The following is a 20,211-nucleotide window of genomic DNA, read 5'->3' on the forward strand; positions in this document are numbered from 1 at the left end:
CCGCCAGACCCTGGACCAGGGGGAATGGTCCCTTCACCCGGATGTCTTCCAGATGTTGTGCGCGAAGTGGGGCCTTCCGGAGGTAGACCTGTTCGCGTCTCGTCTGAACAACAAAGTTCCACGGTTCGTGGCAAGGACGCGCGATCCTCGGGCAGACGCGTCGGACGCGTTGGTTGCCCCGTGGCATCAGTACCGACTGATGTATGCGTTTCCACCGCTCCAATTGCTGTCCAGGTTCCTGCGCAGGTTGCACTCGGAACCAACTGCGGTGATTCTTGTGGCACCGGACTGGCCTCGCCGGTCCTGGTACGCAGACCTCGTAAATCTGGCAATCGACGTCCCGTGGCGTCTGCCTCTTCGAGAAGATCTTCTGTCGCAAGGACCGATCTTCCATCCTGCTTTACAGTCGCTGGCTTTGACGGCCTGGCTGTTGAAACCGAGGTCCTGAAGAACAGGGGTCTTTCCCCTGAGGTCATTCACACCTTGATCAATGCGAGGAAGTCTTCCTCGGGGAAGGTTTACTACCGTACTTGGAAGGCGTATTTTGCCTGGTGCGAATCCAGGGGTTTCTCTCCTACCACTTATTCAGTGTCTAGGGTATTGTCCTTCCTTCAGACGGGTGTTGAACAGCGTTTGGCGCTGGCTACGATCAAAGGTCAGGTGTCCGCTTTGGCCGTTCTGTTTCAGCGTCCTGTGGCATCTAACGCTTTGGTTAGCACTTTTGTGCAGGGGGTACGTCATCTGATCCCTCCTAGGAAGGACCCTCTACCCCCTTGGGACTTGAATCTAGTCCTGTCTGTATTGCAGCGTGCTCCGTTTGAAAGGATCAGGGAGATCTCGCTGTCTTTGTTATCCAAGAAGGTCGCCTTTTTGGTGGCTATCACTTCGGCTCGTCGAGTGTCGGAGCTGGCAGCCTTGTCCTGCAAGTCTCCGTATCTGGTTGTGCATTTGGACAAGGTGGTCTTGCGACCTAACCCTTCTTTTCTTCCAAAGAGGGTTTCGGACTTTCATCTCAATGAGGATATTGTCCTGCCTTCGCTCTGCGCGAAGCCTAAGCATCCGACGGAGGTGCTGCTTCACTCCTTGGATGTTGTCCGGGCGATTAGAGTCTACTTGAAGTCGACTGAGTCTTTTCGCAAGTCGGATGCCTTGTTTGTTCTTCCGGAAGGTCCTCGGAAGGGCATGACGGCGTCGGCTTCTACAATCGCCAAATGGATCAGACAGACCATTGAACAGGCCTACGCTTTGAAGGGGAAAGTTCCCCCTGTACCTGTGAAGGCGCACTCTACCAGGTCTCTGAGTACGTCTTGGGCCTGTCGTCATGGGGCCTCTGTGGCCCAGGTGTGTAAGGCGGCGACTTGGTCGACCGTTCACACTTTCACAAAATTCTACAGAGTAGATGTTCAGGCATCGGCTGATGCTTCCTTTGGCCGCAAGGTTCTTAGTGCGGCTGTTCCCTAGAGCCCTTGTTGCGGGTTCTTTGACTGTTTGGGACTTTTGTTTTTTCCCTGGGTTTTCTTGCTCCTGTTGAGCGAGTGTTTTGTTCTTATGCCCAACTGGTTTCCTTCCTTTGGTAAGGTTCCTTTCTCTGATGGGGAGACGGCGTTGCCTTGGGCGCGGCTGCGTTCTTCCCACCCCTCATGTTTACACTGCTTTGGGACATCCCATTGGTGATGAATATGAAGGGGCGGCGACTGTCGGAGGACGTAAGAGAAAACGGAATTTTTGTAAAATCTTACCTGTAAAATTCCTTTCTCTGAGTCCTCCGACAGTCGCCGCCCCCGCCCCTCTTTTGGGGTTTTTCATGTACTCTCTACTGCTATTTCACTGAAACTGTTTTGGTTACAGGAAGTGGAGGGTTATGTACTGAGGGGACCACCCCCTGGGGGTGGGGATATGTTAAAAGTCTTTTGTACTAACATATTCTATTGCCTAGCTACTCCTACGGATAAGAGGACATAACCCATTGGTGATGAATATGAAGGGGCGGCGACTGTCGGAGGACTCAGAGAAAGGAATTTTACAGGTAAGATTTTACAAAAATTCCGTTATTTGCAAAATTTTATAACAGAAACTAAGAAAAAAGTTTTGTTTTTTTCAATTTTTTTTCTATTTTTGTAAAATTGTTTTAGCAAAAAAAAAAAAACCAAAAGTGGTGATTAAATACCGCCAAAAGAAAGCTCTATCTGTATCAAAAAAATTATAAAAATGTCATACAGTTACAGTTTTGCATGACCATGCAATTGTCATTCAAAGTGTGACAGTGCTGAAAGTTGAAAATTGGCCTGGGCGGGAAGGTGGTGAAAATGCCCGGTATTGAAGGGGTTAGGCATAGTTAGTAACAGAATTGACTTCTGCTAACAAACTGAACAGATTTAGCAGCTTTGGGACACCGTCAGCCTATCAGGAAAGAAAGCAGGATTGATGCCATCCGGGCAGACTTTCCTGGGCGTAGGCATTGCAGATCAGACTTCTGAAGGTAAGCTGGAATTCCACACAGAGTTTTCACAGCTGCTATCTAGATAGAGATTCCTTACTGCATCTTCTATGGACACGTTCTGTTAGATGGGATATGCAGCAGGTGGGATCGAGGAATTGCATGGATCGCTTTAGATTCACTTTAAGGCCCCTTTCACACTTGTGCAACTTCAAAGTCGCACGATTTTACAGTGATTTTGACGCAAGTTTGACTTGGCTTATAATGTCTTTTCCTCCAAAACGCATCAAAATCATGCCAAAAGTAGTGCAGGGACTACTTTGAAGTCAGCGCGACGTCAAGTCACACAGATGTGAATGGGGCTCATTGGAAATAATGGAGAACGACTTGTCATGTGATTTTTGCAGTCCCAAATTGCATGAAAAGTCGCACAAGTGTGAAAGGGGCCTAAAGGATTTGTAAAGGCAGAAGGTGCATTCGATGCATTAAGATAAAAATCCTTCTGTGTGCAGCAGCCTCCCAATACTTACCTGAGGTCCCTCTCTGTCCAGCGATGTCCATGATTGTCTCAGCTGCCCGGGACTCTCCCTCCTGATTGGCTGAGACACAGCTGTGGCGCCATTGGCTGCCGCTGTTGTCAATCAAAGTCAGTTAGCCAATCAGAAGAGAGAGGGGCCGGGGCGGGGTTCCGTGTCTGAATGGACACAGGGAGCTGTGACTCAGCTTGGGTGCCCCCATAACAAGCTGGTTCTTGTAGGGGCACTCATCAGGAGGGGCCAGGATCACAGAAGAGGAGGATCCGGGCATCTCTGTGTAAAACCAACTACACAGAGGAGGAAGTATAACATGTTTGTTATTTTTATAGGAAAAAAATGAGACTTTACAATCCCTTTAAGGAATGCAGTCAGCCTGAGAACCCTCGGGGGCGGGGGCGGCGGGAGGGGGGCGGTTTTCATGTTCATCTAATTTGCTGATCTTTTGTGTTCTCTCCCTGCTGACTGAAGACAATGTGCAAACAATCAGTACCTGAAGAAGAAGTCGGATCCTCACAGATACTGTCATGGCGCCTGCGCTCAGCACACAAGGTGCGGCCCGGTCGTCGTCCCGGAGGAACATCTTCAGGTGAGTCTCTTCTCTCCCTGCTCTCTTTATATTATCCGGGTCTCCGGTCAGTCTTCACATTTTCTGGTCATAAATAGAACACATCTAGACTCTGTAACTGTAGGGGGGGGGGGTCACATGCTCCTCAGCATGCCACAGCAGATTTTTTCTGAGGGTTGTAAAGGAGACATGGGGGAGCATAGTGAAGATGATTGGGGATTGAGGCTTCATGATGACCTGTCATTTTGCTAGGAAGGAACTTAAAGTGGTTCTAGAGCAGTGGTTCTTAACCTTGTTGGAGGTACTGAACCCCTCCAGTTTCATATGCGCATTCACCGAACCCTTCCTAATTGGAAAAATAAAATATGATTTTTTTCAAATTCAAAACATAGGTATATATTATTTTAGGTATATATGACCATCGTGCCCCCTTTCAATGCACAGAGACCAGTGTGCCCCCTTTCAATGCAGAGACCAGCGTGCGGCATGCCCCCTTCAATGCAGAGATCATCATTCATGCCCCTTTCAATGCAGAGATCATCATTCGTGCCCCCTTTCAATGCAGAGACCTGCGTTCCCCCATCAATGCAGAGATCATCGTGCCCCCTTTCAATGCAGAGACCAGCGTGCTACGTGCCCCCTTCAATGCTGAGTGAACAGCGTGCCAACTTGCCAAGCCCCCCCCCCCCGAGACCAGTGCACTTGACTTACCCGTTGTAGCGGCGACTTCTTCTCTTCAGTCCCCACGTCTCCTCGAGTCCTCCCGCCTCCTCCTCGGCCAATGGCATTGGCCGAGGAGGAGGAGGAACCGTGTGACAATAGCGAATTTTCATTCGCTATTGTCATGCAATGGGTGGGCTCGGGGCGCACTGCTCTGCGCCCTGGGTCCACCCTTTCCTACTAGAGCCAAATTGTAATAGGCGGGGAGTCAGGGACTGTCTGGGAGGAGGTGGCCTGGAGGAGAAAGGGGTGATGTCACTGGTTGCTAGACGCTAAGCGGCTCTAGCCTAGCAACCAATGCAGTGTGTGGGCTCTGACCGCCTCCCTGCAGAGAGAGAGCGCCGACAGAGGACAGAGTGAGCAGCAGAGCGGTCAACGGATCAGGAGGATGATCTACAGATGGTCACAACTCACAAGACGGTTCTGCGAACTTCCAAATATTTAGTAACCGGTTCCGTGGAACCGGTGCGAACCGGCTGAATCCCACCACTGTGCGTGTCATCATGAATCATATGAGTCGGGTGTGCCTCCGCCGAACCCACGAGACTGACTCACCGAACCCCTGGGGTTCAATCGAACCCAGGTTAAGAACCACTGTTCTAGAGCTAGCTTCCTAAAGGGATTGTAAAGGCAGAAGGTGCATTCTATGCATGAAGGTAAAAAGCCTTCTGTGCTGCCGGATCCCCCCAGCCCCCCTCCCCCTCATTTCTTACCTAAGCCCAATCCGATTCAGCTATGTCCACGGGAGCAGCAGCTCCCACTGCTGTCAATCAAATGCTGTGACAAGGGGGCAGGGCTGAGCCGCCCAGTCTTTGTCAATAGACGCAGATAGGACGGTTGTGTCCCCATGGAAAGCAGTATCTGTGGGGGCTGAGGAGGGGCCTGGAGCGCCGATAGGAGATCCCAGAAGAGGAGGCTTCAAGGCTTCTCCGAGCAAAAGCATTGCACAGAGCAGGTAAGTAGATTGTGTTTGTTATTTTAATTTTAAAAAAAAAACGGTTTATAATAACTGTAATGTGATTTGTAAATGTTTTTTTTTTTTTTTACAAACCTCTTATACTTCCCTGCTCTGTGTAATGGTTTTGCACAGAGCAGCTCCAATCCTTCCCGCTTGCACTCCAGGCCCCTCCCTCTGCTGAGTGCCCTCATAGTAAGATGCTTGCTATTGAAGCACTCTTGCAGGCTCACTCCCTGACTGCGCTTTGTGTGCCCATTGACACGCCCAGTGCGGCTTGGCCCCGCTCCTTCTCTACTGTCTGTGGGTGATAGCAGCAGGAGCTGCTTGATGTCACTGTGTGATGGTCGGAGGCAGCTTGCTGTGTTGTCTCTCCAGGAGACCACATGATGAACATTTCACCCTCATTATTCTCCTGAGGTGACTCGGGGTGCTGAGTGTAATGTGCGGGAGACTCGGGGTGCTGAGTGTAATGTGCGGGAGACTCGGGGTGCTGGGTGTAATGTGCGGGAGACTCGGGGTGCTGGGTGTAATGTGCGGGAGACTCGGGGTGCTGGGTGTAATGTGCGGGAGACTCGGGGTGCTGGGTGTAATGTGCGGGAGACTCGGGAAGCCCTCCTGTTCTCTGGTTAGACTTTTCCCGTCCTTCCCATCACATGACTGGGGGATGGGGTGCAGCTTCTGTGTGACTCAGCGATTTCTCTGCTGTCTTCCCTCTAGCAATGCATGCTGTGTAATAACACAGAGAAGTATTGTGGCCCCTCCGGGCCCCTGGACAGTGGAGGGATCCGGAACACGGACTTTGTCCTTTATGTCAGCGCCATCACCACAGAACGCTGCAGCCAGGAAAATATTGTCGCTTACGCAGCATACTGCCAACTGGAAGCCGAAATGGACAGGTAGGAGAACCGAGGACACTGAGGTCAGTCCATGGACCATCCATAGAAATCACACCGAGGTCAGTCCATGGACCACCCTATACAAATCACACCGAGGTCAGTCCATGGACCATCCATACAAATCACATTGAGGTCAGTCCATGGACCATCCATACAAATCACACCGAGGTCAGTCCATGGACCATCCATAGAAATCACACTGAGGTCAGTCCATGGACCATCCATAGAAATCACACCGAGGTCAGTCCATGGACCGTCCATACAAATCACACCGAGGTCAGTCCATGGACCTTCAACACAAATCACACCGAGGTCAGTCCATGGACCATCCATACAAATCACACCGAGGTCAGTCCATGGACCTTCAACACAAATCACACCGAGGTCAGTCCATGGACCATCCATACAAATCACACCGAGGTCAGTCCATGGACCCTCAACACAAATAACACCGAGGTCAGTCCATGGACCGTCCATACAAATCACACCGAGGTCAGTCCATGGACCTTCCATACAAATCACACCGAGGTCAGTCCATGGACCATCCATAGAAATCACACCGAGGTCAGTCCATGGACCACCCTATACAAATCACACCGAGGTCAGTCCATGGACCATCCATACAAATCACACCGAGGTCAGTCTATGGACCAGCAGTATAGATGACACTGCACCAGTCTTAATCTCCCTCAGCAAAACATTGTCTTCTGCTGAGTGACATCTCCATGTCCCTCTCCCCAGACCTGCACACCTCTGAGTAATACTCTAAAATAATCTCACTGTGTCTCCAGTAATTGTGTGTTGGTTATAATTCTATATTTGTTTGTAATTTCCCTGACAGACCAATAGCAGGATATGCCAACCTTTGTCCAAACATGATCTCCACCCAGCCCCAGGAGTTCGCTGGCATGTTATCTACAGTGAAGCATGAAATTATTCACGCCCTGGTAAGTCATCATCCCCATTCATCACCCCCTGTCCATCACCCCCCCCCCCGTCCATCACCCCCCCCGTCCATCACTCCCCCTGTCCATCACCTCCCCCTGTCCATCACCTCCCCCTGTCCTTCACTCCCCCTGTCCATCACTCCCCCTGTCCATCACTCCCCCTGTCCATCACTCCCCCTGTCCATCACTCCCCCTGTCCATCACTCCCCCTGTCCATCACTTCCCTGTCCATCACTCCCCTGTCCATCATCCCCCCCCCCGTCCATCACTCCCCTGTCCATCACTCCCCTGTCCATCACCCCCTGTCCATTACCCCCTGTCCATCGCCCCCCCCGTCCATCATCCCCCTGTCCATCCCCCCCCTGTCCACCCCCCCCCCTGTCCATCACCCCCTCCCATCCATCACCCCCCCCCCTCCATCACTCCCCTGTCCATCACCCCCCTGTCCATCACCTCCCCCTTCCATCACCCCCCCCCCCCTGTCCATCACCCCCCCGTCAGACACACTCCTAAACCTTGTGGACAGCCTTCCCAGAAGAGTTGAAGCTGTTATAGCTGCAAAGGGTGGAGCCAACTCAATATTGAACCCTACGGACTAAGACTGAGATGCCATTAAAGTGTATGTGTTTGTAAAGGCAGGCGTCCCAATACTTTTGGCAATATAGTTTATGTAATACTATAATCAGCCCAGTCCTCTTGGTATATATTAGCTGTGATTAATATATTTGATTTATATATAAACCGTCCTTTTTGTATGTGACTTCATGGTTTTCTCTCTCAGGGATTTTCCGCCGGTCTCTTTGCGTTGTATCGGGATGATAATGGCGATCCCCTGACTCCAAGGTACATAAATGGGCTTCCGCTCTTCAATGACAGGTAAGATCCATAGAGGTGAGCGGCCATGATATGTCAGTACAGGAGGGACAGGGGACCCCCATCTCTGTGTTCTGTCTCTGCAGTCTGGGGGTCTATCAGTGGAGCGATCGTGTTGTCCGCACCGTCACCAGGAACTGGGATGTCAGCGGCTCCAAGAGGCTCCAACACAAGGTGTTCCTGCTGGTCACCCCCAGAGTCACTGTGAGTCTATGTAGTGTATATGTGTGCTGTGTATGTCTGTGTGTGTGCATTACACAGCCTATGGTGTACACCAGGTACACATGGATTGAGGTTTTTTTTGTTTTAACCACTTCCCGCCCTCATATGACGTCCGGGGCTTTCAGTGGAATTATCTGGATGACAGGTGAAGCTGCAGGCATCATTCACATATCATTTTTTCAGCCGGCGATTCCCTGCACCGTAAGAACAATCATAGCGACTGTTTTAGCCACTTGATTGTTCTTACAGGCAGCGGAAGGGACGTCCGGCCCCCAGCCCCCCCAATCCCCCCCCCCCTTCCCGTCGCCCTTCAGTGCTTCTACCAACTCATCCTTGCGATCGGCGAGCCGGAGAAGGAATCAACCGGCAGCGGATGTTCACCATTGAGAATACTGAGGACCAGGCCTGGTTCCTGGTATGGTAAGTAACTGTCCCCCCTCTCCTCATGGAGGGTTTTGGGTTGAAGGGGGCGGTACGGTCAGACCCCTGGGTTCCCCTCCCTCCCATTAGCTCCCCCCCCCCCCCCCCTCATCAGTCTCGTGTTCCCTGTGGGCCATCCTTCACTGACACTGGGGCTGGGGGTGACCTTTTCCACAGCCTGTGGTGGGGGCAGGGTGCTTTGGGGGCGATCGGCTGTGGGGGGGGGCTTTACCTGGAGGGGGCTCCTAGCAGGGCCCTTGTTTTTCTGAGGCCTAAGGATCCCTCCTGGGTCCCTGGGTGCCACGCAGGGCCGCCATTTTCTTGTAGCCTATGTGCGCTATGCACGACGACCATGTTTGTGTAGTCTGTTGGCCATTTTGTGTTGTTTTGCCATTGAAAATAGCGGCTGCCACGACAGTGGAGCCCCCTGGGTGGCGATTTCAGCAGTGGGAGCCCCTCCTCATCCCCTGGTGCTGATCCCCATTGGTCTTTTTATTTCCTGATCGCTGCACATGCAGTTCAGATTCTCCTGATGGCTGCTGTGCCTGGTTTCTGCTGGGTGATGAGTCTGGTGGGGTCCTCTCCCTCTCTGCTGAGGATCGATTGGGTGCTCTGTTGCTAGTGACCGGGTGGTGCTGCAGGAGCTGTGGGGGTGTTCCTTAGCCGTGTTTTTTACACCTTTTTTTTTTTTTGTGGGTCCCCCTATTGACTCATGGAGTCCTTGGAGCACATTTCCCCACCTGATCCCCTCTCAGAGGCTGCGGGCCCTCCAGGTCACAACCATCCATTGATGCACTGATGGCGGTCCTAGAGTCCTTTGTGCCCCGGGTGGAGGTGGTTTTAAGTTGCCGGGCTAGCAAAAAGTGCTCCCCACCTGAATCTGATTCAGCCGCCACGGACGCAGGTCACTCTGACCATGCGCCCTGAGTTCTCAGATAGTGAGGATGATTCCTCCACTCCTGTAGTCGGGCACGAAAAGGCGCTGGTGGACGCGCTCATTGTATCTGTGCGTGGGACCTTAAAAATGGAGGATGCAGCTTAAGCTGCGACTGAGGCGTCGGTTCCCTTTGGCACTCACAAGCCGTCCAGAGAGGCAAAGGTGTTTCCTTTCCCCTCCTATTTTTGACAGAAATGTCGCTAAAGAGTGGTAACGACCAAAACATCCCCTTGTGGTCGCTAAGCGATTTGCTATGCGGTACCCCTATGTGGAGTCCCTTCTTAAAAAGTGGACTGTTCCACTGATGGTGGACCCTCCGGTCTCCAGATTGAACAAAGCAACCATGATTCCGGTTGAAGAGTCCCTGGCCTTTAAGGACCCGGCTGACAGGAAGACGGAGGCTGTGGCCCATAATATGTACACTGTTGCTGGTTCGGAACTGAGGCCGGTATTTACCATTGCACTGGTGTCACAAACTCTGACCGAGTGGGCTAAGCTTTTACACCGTGACCAGGAGGGGAGCAGCTCCCCCTGCCTTTGCTGAGCTGGCGGACAAGCTGGTCCAGGGGGCGGCAGTTTATCTGTGATGCCTCTTTGGATGCGGCTCCCCTAGTGGCTCGGCTCTCTGTTTCAGCAGTGGTCGTTCGGCGTATTTTTTGGCTCAAATGATGACTTGCGGACCAAACTTCTAAAAAGGCCTTGACTGATCTTCCTTTTCAACAAGATCAACTGTTTGGAGCTTCCCTGGATGGCATCATTAAGGGTCTTACAGGGGGGAAGAGTATCTTTTTTCTGCAGGCTAGTAAGGGCAAGGGCCCTCGTCCTAGACGTGGGCCATCCTTCTCAGCTCATAAGAAGTTTTTTCGTCCCTCAGGGGTGATTGATAAGGGATCAAAGCCTTTCAGGGCCTCCTCTGGTGGATCCAAGCAAACTTTGTCTGGCAAGTCGAGAGCAGGCTTCTCCAGACCCGTGGACAAGACTCCTTCAGCATGAAGATGTGCCTTCACCCGTATCAGGGGTGGGGGACATCTTCGCTGGTTTCCAGGCCCGTGGACTTCCCTGGTACAAGACAAGTGGGTCCACAAAGTCATACGGTCCGGCTACAAGATGGAGTTTCATTCTTACCCTCCGGAAAGGTTCTTTCCTTCCAACTTACACCGGTCCCTGGACCGCTTACAGGGTCTTTTTTGGGGCCGTGCAAGACCTATTACTTCAAGGGGCGATTGTCCCAGTTCTGTCATCGGAATGTTTTCAGGGGTTTTACACAAACCTGTTTACAGTTCCCAGAAAGAAAGGCAAGGAGTATCCACTTCTGGACCTCAAGGTGCTGAAATGCTTTGTATGGGTGCAGGAGTTCAGAATGGAGTCTATTCACACGGTGGTGGCATCCCTGCATCAGGGGGATTTTCTTGCCTCTATCAACATCAAGGACGCTTACCTTCACATTCCAATATGTGCCGGGTACCAGCGCTTCCTCTGCTTTACCGTGGGAGAAAAAGAGAAAACTCCAGAAACTATAGGCTGCAATTCATCTCCTGCTTTCCAACAGATGGTCATCCCTCCGGACTTGCATGCGGTTGCTGGACCTGATGGTGTCTACCTTTGACGCGGTTCTGTTTCATCCTCGCTATTTTTCAGTGGCTAGGATCTTGACCTTCCTTCAAAGGGGGGTTGAGCAGAAACTGACCTTGAGTACAATCAAGGGGCAGGTGTCGGCCTTGGCAGTCTTCTTTCAACGGCCCTTGGCCACACACTGCCTGGTGCCTACTTTTCTTCAGGGTATTCTGCACTTGGCTCCTCCAGTGTGGTCTCCGTTACCGCCTTGGGACCTCATTTTGGTGCTCTCAGTCATTCAGAAGCCTCCTTTTGAGAATCTTGAAGGGATTCCCCTGCCAACGCTGTCCCAGAAGGTGGCCTTTTTTGTGGCTAGCACTTCTGTGTGCAGGGTGTCAGAATTGGTGGCGTTATCTTGTCGTTCACCTTGCTTGGTGGTTCACAGAGATGAGGTGGTTCTTCGCCCCTGTCTGTCGTTCCTTCCAAAGTTTGTCTCTAATTTTCATTTGAATAAAGACATTGTGTTGCCTTCCTTGTGTCCCAGGCCAAAACATCCAAAGGAAATTGCTTTGCATGCCTTGGATGTGAACCAGGTAATTAGGGTGTACCTGGCAGCTATGGAGTCTTTTAGGAAATCAGACTCACTATTTGTGCTTAGGGATGGACCTCGGAAAGGGTTGTCCGCTTCCTCTGCGACCATTTCTAGATGGATCAGACCGAAGGTAATTTGGGTCTATTTCATCAAGGGTCAGGTGCTTCCTTTCCCTGTCAAGGTGCGCTCTACTCGGGTGCTCAGTGCCTCCTCAGTTCTATAAAGTGGATGTGTTGACCTCTGCAGATGCTTCCTTTGGCCGCAAGGTTTTGCAGGCTGCTGTTTAGAGGACCTATTGAGGAAGAGGACCAATGAGTCCTTAGAGGACTTATAGGTCCTCTTCGAGGGTGCATTGTTTTCCTTCAGGTGGGCTCCAGTAGTTTTGGTTAAGCTCCTGTTTACCTGGTTGGCTATAGTTTAGCCTTGGGAATTAATTTTTTCGCTGACCCCCCCCCCCTCTCATGTTTAACACTGCTTTGGGACATCCCAATGGTTAAGAAGATCAGGAGCTATGTCTGTCAATGAACAAAAGAGAAAATGGGATTTTTGACTTAGCGTAAAATCCATTTCTCTGATGTTCATTGACGGACACAGCACCCATCCTTCTGTGGAGTAGTAATTCTTCTGATACTGCTTGTAACAAAACTGAGTGCCTATAGCAGAGAGAGGGAGAATACCCCCGGTGACCGCCCATAGGCGTAGCCAGAGTTTTTTTCTGCCTAGTGTTCTACTCCTGTAGGGGGCAGTATAACCCAATGGTTAAGAAGATCAGGAGCTGTGTCCGTCAATGAACATCAGAGAATTGGATTTACGTTAAGTCAAAAATCCCATTTTCATTTTATTAAATTTTTACACTATCCCTTAAAAAAATGTTTGATCACTTTTATTGCTATCTCAAGGATTGTAAACATCCCATGCGATAGCAATACAGCGTGACAGGTTCACTTAATGGAGAGATCTGGGATATAAAAGACCCCAAATCTCTCAAATTTTTTTTTTGATCTTTGCATTGAAAAGAAAATGGTCTTGTTTACATGGATCCAGAACCGGAAGTGTCATGATGTCACTCCAGTCCTCCTAGGACATAGAGATGAGCGGAGCCCATCTTTCCTTCACTCCTCTCTGTACCCAGCCGCTGCCAGCGTCTGATTGGCTTTCGGATCTGCCAGATGAGCCCAAAAACATATGGAAAGCGTCAGGGGGGGGGGGGGGGGGGCGGGGAGGACCCCTCTCGCCACTTCTGAAAGTTATCAAGCAGCGAATTTGCTGCTTGGACCACTTTTATGAGTAAGACCAGCGTCTGAGGGAAAAAATAATATCGGGGTTATGGCATCAAGCTGCAGCCATAACTCCGGTATTAAATGTCAAAGTCTTGACATATTTTTCCAGTTAGGCGGTCAGCAAGTATAGAGTTAGACTTTGAAGGCTGAGCTGTTTTTCACATTCTTTCTAGAATGATATAATTGTTTTCATGGTATAGTAGTAGTGTTTTGGTAGTATAGTAGTAGTGGTTTAGTAGTATAGAAGTGGTTTAGTAGTATAGTAGTAGTGGTTTAGTAGTATAGTAGTAGTGGTTTAGTAGTATAGTAGTAGTGGTTTAGTAGTATAGTAGTAGTAGTAGTTTATTATTCCGTATACAAGCAGTGATGATTGCATAGGGTGTTTATTCTTGTGTTCTATGTGTGCGCACAGGACGAAGTCCGCAGACATTTTAACTGTTCGATCCTGGAAGGGATGGAGCTGGAGAACCAGGGCGGGATGGGAACGGAGCTGAACCATTGGGAGAAGAGGCTGCTGGAGGTACCATATAACTCTTCCCGATTTACATTTATCATCTCTTACCCGATAGGCTGCCTCCTCACTAACCCCGCCCCTTTCCTGCCCTCAGAATGAAGCCATGACCGGTTCTCACACCCAGAACCGGGTGTTTTCCAGGATAACTCTGGCGCTGATGGAGGATACAGGGTAAGGCCATTTTATTATCAGCATTGAAGGAAGTGGATTCTTCTTATATGAATATAGAGCCAGAAAATATAGTTAATTTTCGGAAGTAAATATAATTTTATACTTGTTTAGAGTTTATTTTTAATGTTTGAAGATGAAGTTTAGCTACAAAAAAGCCTTACAGCTTTAGGCCCCTTTCACACGGGCGGTGCGCCCGACGGAGTCCGTTCTGCTCAGCAGGGGATTGATCCGCTGATCCCTGCTAAGCAGGTGGATGATAGTTCTGTCTCTGCTCTGTGTGCAGACACGGAGCTGTCAGGTCTCTGCTGTCCTCTATGGGGAGATCGGATGAGAATGGACCGCCTGTCCGTTCTCATCCGATCCTCCAGACGGATGGAAAATAGGGTTTCCATCTGTCCAGATTTCACGGAGAGGATCGGTTCAGATAGCAGCGGGAGTCAGCAGAGATGTCTCCGCTGACACCCGCTGCCCCATAGGGATGCATGAAGGATCCGATCAGGTCCGCCTGATAGAATGAGAGGCGGACCAGATCGAATCACTTGTGTGAAAGGGGCCTTAGTTTTATCACTAAGGCCCCTTTTACACGGGCGATTCGATCTGGTCCGCCTGCAAGATCGGATCAGATGAGAATGGACAGGCAGTCCATTCTCTTCCGATCTCCCCATAGAGAAGAGTGGGGATCTGACAGCTCCGTCTCCGCACACAGAGCGGAGATGGAGCTGTCATCCGCCTGCTCAGCGGGGATCAGCGGATCAATACCGTGCTGAGCAGAACGGACTCTCGTCGGGTGGTGCGCCTGTGTAAAAGGGGTCTTACCTGTAATAAAGATGTCTGACATTGTGCAATCAGCTGGATTCTGGTGAAATCTTCACTGCAGGGACGCCCCGTCCTCTTCCTGTCCCTGAATTTCTCGCTCTGCAATCATTAGCAGCTTCAGGTCATTGGACAGAACTGCAGTGTAGATGGTCCAACAGGGACACGCCCCCCTCCTTCCTCCAGTGAGAGAAGTTCTTGTATTGATTACACTGCTTGTGAATGGAGGAGAGAATCCTGTGACTCATTAGACTCTCCTCCAATCACAGACCATGTTACAAGCAGTGTAACAAATACAATGATTATTCTCAATGGAAGAGGAAGGAAGGAGGGGGCGTGTCTGGTTTATCCGGTTGCTGCAAGAATATATTTTCAGTGTTTCCTCTGATCTTTGGAAGTGTGATGGAGGAGTTAGCAGTTTTTACCTCCTGTCATTATTACTGATCACAGCACTGACCTTACCTCTGTCCTGCCTCACTTTATCAGCCGCTCTGGGGGAATTTCTCAGTGATGAGGATCCCTACTGATGGCTGTGTGTTATATGACATGAATGATTATTGTTCCAGCTGGTACAGAGCCAACTACAGCATGGCGCAGAGACTGGACTGGGGCCGGGGGAAGGGCTGCGACTTCGTCATGAAGAGCTGCAAGTTCTGGATTGAGCAGCAGAGCAGGAGGTAGGGATGTGATGTCATACGGAGGTAGGGATGTGATGTCATATACACGTGTGGTTTGTGATGGGTGGTCTCTGCGTGTATCAGGTGATCATTCATTGGACTTTCTCTGCAGGAATCACAGTGTCAGCCCCTTCTGCCACACACTCCGGAGTAACCCTTTAAAAATGGCCTGCAGGCAAGACCAGAGAGCTGTGGCCATATGTAACCTACAGAGGTTTCCCCAGCGACTCCCTCAGGAGTATCAGGTACATGTCTTATCTCTAGAGGAGTAACCTGCATCGTCCTCCCACCCTGCACTGCACCATCCCCTATTGTGTTCACCGTCCCCCGATATACCATCCTACAATGTGTAATGATTGCGAACCTCAATCAAAATAGATTTCTGCTACTGGGTCTAATTAAATAATTGTAGTGCATGCACGAGGATATCACACTGACACACATTGTTCAGGTAAATGATACTTCCTGTTTATTTCTAATGTACAGCGAGTTAAATAGTTAGTAGGCGGTGTCATATGTTAGTACGTCATAAGCATAATATTAGCATAATATTTTCAGCTTTGTGATTAGTCATGTCCATTATAAGGTAGTCCCCTTCGAGTTTATGAATGTTATCTTCTCTTGAAGGCTCCTTGCCAAAAGCGCCATCTTTCTTCAGACATTCCATCTTGGTGGTGGGGGGTATCTAGTAACGGCCATTTTGAGTAAGGAAGACAGAAAAAAGATATGTACATGTACAGAAAAATACACATAGAAACATAGACATTTTGCTTAATTCACAAGTGTTCATCACATTACTTCACAGTCCCCCCTAAAATGGCTATATTTCTTCTGTCCCTCATACTAAAGTGCCTACTCACCTGGCCCATACTCCTCCGGAACTTTTTTAGGGCTGTACATAGAGAAGGGCAGTAACTAGTTCACCACCCCCCTCGGTACAGCCTGGAGAGGGCAGTCAGGTGCTATCTATCCCTACAACCCTATAGAACTGTGAAATTATGAACAGGGAGTGACTGTAGAGGGGTGAAGGGTTTGTCCTCTTCCATCATAAGGCGGTCTTCTTCTTCTTCTTGGTGGAGAAATGTAGGTGTGCTATTGTCTACAGCTTTGCTCATTAGCTTCTTTACAAATGTTAGAATACAGCATACAATCAGGGCTAAAAGAACTAGGATTATCAGTACTGTTACTCCTATCTGGGCGAGCGCCTTCTGCCACCCACTCATCCAGCTAAAATATTGATCCCAAGGGTCTGTAATACCTGAGTTCTTCTTCGACTCAAACGACAGATCTTCCAATTTCTTGATAGCTAGAGTAACCTTACCATTTGAACCAGTGTTGTCAGTAATGTATGTGCAACAGGTTTTTTTTTTTTTTTTTTTTCTACCATTTTACAAACACCTCCTTTCTCAGCTAACACCATGTCTAAGGCCATCCGGTTCTGGAATGTCATATAAGAAGTGGGGGCTACCTGGTCAGCAATTCCCTGGAGGGCATCCCTGGTGTAATTTACGAATCCCTGTTAGTTATAATATATGTAGTTAACCCAATCTACATTCTTGTTGACAGTTATTATCTGGAGCAAAGACTCAAAACCAGCTTTTACCTGCTCCCTTGGCTTTGAATTCATCTGGGACCCCCCTTGGGACCCCTATGGCATCTATTTACACATGAGGATCAAAGCTTCCAGAGGGAGCTGCACGCTTCCTCCTGTAGTTGGATGCTGGGTCAGTGTATTTATCAGGGGTATTATACTACAAAGATCAAAAATAAACGTTACCACTTGTGTGCTGGATAAATTGTAACAAATGTAGTGACACCATTTGTCTTAGTGATGGCCGCCTGTTGAGTACCTGTTTTGGTGATAATCACCTGCTGAGCTTTTATCAAACTTATAAGAAAAAAGGATATACAGCACAATCATTGTGCTGCCGGCAGAATCTTGTCTTCAGGAGATTGGGCTTTCTTGCAGTGGGAGGCGTGTATCCAGGTGCTTTTCCCTTCTAGCTTGACTGATGTAGCTGTAGTCAGCAGCACCTAGAATGGTCCTTCGTATCGGGGATCAAGTGAATTTTTCTTTGTGAATTTCTTCACTAACACCCAATCTCCTGGCTGAAGACTGTGGGTTCCCGGGTCTGTTTCTGGATCTGGAATGGAGGAAAATACTCAAGACTGGATATTAGTTAAGGCTTTAGACAAATATAACAAGTTAACACATCAGATTGTAACTGCAACTGATGTGGGGAGTAACAGCCAAGTCTGGGGGCTGAACCAAACAAAATTTCATAGGAGACAGGGCATGTTTCCCCCGGGGGGTGTGTCTGACACTTAACAGGGCAATAGGCAAACTGTCTGGTCAACTCATGTTAGTCTCTTGGGCCATCTTTAACATCCTGTTCTTTAGAGTCCCATTCATCCTTTCTACCTTCTCACTACTTTGAGGGTGGTATGGGGTGTGTAAAGCCAACTGAACCCTTAGTGCTGCCCAAATCTCTTTTGCTAGGGTTGCTGTGAAAGCTGGGCCCTGATCGCTCTCTATCACCTCTGGGACCCCAAATCGACATACTATCTCACTAAGTAATTTTTTAGCCGCGGTTTTAGCTGTCATGTTTGTGACTGCGTAGGCCTCTGGCCAGCCTGAGAACATGTCCACCACCACTAGGGCGTATTCATATCGGCCGCTTTTTGGCATCTGCATGTGATCAATTTGTAGCCTTTGGAACGGATATAGGGGTTTTGCCAAATGTTTCTGCGGTGTCTTTTCTGTCCTTCCCGGATTGCATTTTGCACATACTGCACATGAGGCACAGTAGTTTCTGGTTAAGGTGGTTATTCCCGGGGCCCAATAATATTTGCTGATCAGTGAATTCATTAAGTTCTTAGAGAGATGTGCAGGTCCATGTGCCTATTGGACAACTTCTGGATACATATAGTTTGGTAAACAGGTTTTCCCTTTCATCAGATACAGATCTCCTTTGTATTCTGCTCCTTTGTCGATCCATTCCAGCCTTTCATCTGTGTAGGCCGCCTTTTGCATAGAGGCTAGGTATAGTCTGTCAGATGGCACATGCACTGCCAAAGGCATCTGCACTGGGGATTCACTCTGCTCTTCAGCCGCTTCGGCCGTTTTTTGTTGGTTTGTTGCTGCTTGTTTAGCCGCTTTATCCGCCAAGTGGTTTCCCCTGGCCTCTTGAGAATTCAGCTTGCCATGTGCTTTAACCTTCAAGACAGCCACTTGTTCCGGTAGGAGTAGTGCATCCATTAAATCCTTGATGGCAGGACCATGTTTCACCGGTGTTACGGCCGTTGTCAAGAACCCTCTAGCTCTCCGGATGATACCAAAAGCATGAGCTACTCCAAGGGTGTATCTTGAGTCTGTGTAAATGTTGGCTCTTCTGCCTTCTGCTATCTTGCACGCTGCAGTGAGGGCTCTGCTTCTTGGGCAGATACAGTTGGTGGTAATGCTCCTGCTTGTAGGATTTCAAATTCAGAGGTCACAGCATAACCTGTGTGGTACTTGCCTCCTTCATCTGCATATCTAGAGCCAGCCACAAAAAGTGTGTAGTCAGGGTTTTCCAGAGGAATTTCACTCACTGTAGGGAGATATGAGGTTTCCAAGCGCATCATTTCAAGGCAGTCGTGTGGAGTATCATAGGGGTCTCCTTCTTCACCTTCTCCTTCTCCCCCCTCGAAAAACGGCAGAAGGGTGGCCGGGTTGAGAGTGAGACACCTTTTGAGGGTCATGTTGTCAGGAAGTAGGAGGGAGATTTCCAGCCATAGATGTCTGGCCGTGGACAGGTGTCGGAGTTGCACCTCATTTAAGATGGCAGCAATGTCATGCGGTGCCAGAAGAAGCAGGGGTGTGCTAATACAAGGTCTCAAGTTTTGTCTAGGAGTGCTTGGGCAGCAAAGACAGCCCTTAGACAGGAAGGACCACCTCTAGCCACGGGGTCTAGGCGGCAAGAGAAGTAACCAAAGGGTCTAGTCCGTCCTCCATGTTTCTGAGCCAGGACCCCTGTGGGTTGCGTTTGAGTAGGAGTGGTGTGAGGATAATGGGCGGTAGGCGGAGAGTAAGGACCCTCCCCGTTATCTCTCCAGACGCCATGATAGGGCGGAGGCTTATTGGCTTTACGATCGACTTGAGAATACTCATATATTATGCAATTTCCAACCTAGATCGTCATCTTTCTTAGCTTCTACGATCCATCATTCGTTATGCAATGTCTTAGCTGTTCTCACACAACATTCCTTTCTGTTCTGTTATCAGTATACGCTGCTACTCCTACGGTTGCTCTGCACCCTGTCAGCACTTTTGTTTGTTTGAACTCATAAACTTTCCCTTCTCCGGTTTGCTAATATGCTGATCCATATTCCCCCCGGGCTATCCAGCTCAAATGCAAGGTCCCTCACTCTTTTCTGTTCTCCTGCCGCTGTCTCAGCTGGCGGTCGGAGTGGTCAGTACTGGTAACCAATCGCTTAACTTGATTTAAAACTTTTGGCTGTGTGCCAATTTTCAAAACTCAGACCAGGGGTGAGCAGAGCTGACCAGAGGTTCCCCTCCTGCAATAGAGGATGCCCCCTAAATATCTCTTAATTATTATAATCAGATAAAAAGTTAATCTGATTTGAAACTTTTGGCTCAGTGCCAATAGGGTTCAATGGTCACACTAATTGCGGTAACCCTTTCTGTCCAAAAATAAATTCTATAACCATTACAGGAATAAAGATATTCACAGTTGAACCCCCCCCCCCCCCCCCCCTTGGCAAGTAGCCAATTTTCAAAATTTCGCCCCAGAGCTCCCTTTCACATAGGGACCCATTTGCAAAATGTTCTCATTATCTCTAATTCTATAAAAAAATAGCCTCAAAACATCCAGAGGTTCCTATGCTTTATACACAAATGTTTAAATGGCAAAACTCCAAAAATTCCATAAAAAAAGTAATAATTGCATATGTTTGGTAATGCTGAGACCGATTGTCCTCCACGCTCCGCGCAAGGAGTGACCCCCTCCCGCTTTCTCATGAGAAGAAGAAAAAAAAAAAAGGTATGCCAGCTGCGAGCGGGGGAGGGTTTACCAGATAACAGTTCAACAGTGCGAGTC

General features: G+C 49.2%; 1 protein-coding gene, 1 long non-coding RNA gene and 1 pseudogene across 3 annotated transcripts in view; 1 reads left to right on the forward strand and 2 right to left on the reverse strand.

Moving 5' to 3' along the window:
* LMLN (leishmanolysin like peptidase) overlaps window positions 1-20,211 on the forward strand; it is a 58,858-nt gene that overhangs the window by 22,710 nt on the left and 15,937 nt on the right. Inside the window, exons 5-13 of the mRNA XM_082261132.1 lie at window positions 3,442-3,559; window positions 5,934-6,112; window positions 6,954-7,059; window positions 7,841-7,935; window positions 8,019-8,136; window positions 13,350-13,457; window positions 13,546-13,622; window positions 15,002-15,112; window positions 15,225-15,357. Coding sequence (XP_082117258.1) covers window positions 3,442-3,559; window positions 5,934-6,112; window positions 6,954-7,059; window positions 7,841-7,935; window positions 8,019-8,136; window positions 13,350-13,457; window positions 13,546-13,622; window positions 15,002-15,112; window positions 15,225-15,357 — 1,045 coding nt within the window. The remainder of the gene's footprint in view (window positions 1-3,441; window positions 3,560-5,933; window positions 6,113-6,953; window positions 7,060-7,840; window positions 7,936-8,018; window positions 8,137-13,349; window positions 13,458-13,545; window positions 13,623-15,001; window positions 15,113-15,224; window positions 15,358-20,211) is intronic.
* LOC309558134 overlaps window positions 10,309-20,211 on the reverse strand; it is a 437,057-nt gene continuing 427,154 nt past the window's right edge. The window contains exon 3 of the long non-coding RNA XR_014225407.1: window positions 10,309-10,328. This is a non-coding gene — a long non-coding RNA (uncharacterized lncRNA). The remainder of the gene's footprint in view (window positions 10,329-20,211) is intronic.
* Window positions 16,952-18,839, reverse strand: LOC309557745 (annotated as a pseudogene). Its single transcript has 3 exons — window positions 18,037-18,839; window positions 17,684-17,823; window positions 16,952-17,157 (listed from the first exon to the last, which is right to left on the reverse strand). The product of its transcript is annotated as an uncharacterized misc_RNA (transcript).

The sequence above is a fragment of the Pelophylax lessonae genome, assembly GCF_965119305.1.
Source record: "Pelophylax lessonae genome assembly, chromosome: 6".
NCBI classification, from domain to species: Eukaryota; Metazoa; Chordata; class Amphibia; order Anura; family Ranidae; genus Pelophylax; species Pelophylax lessonae.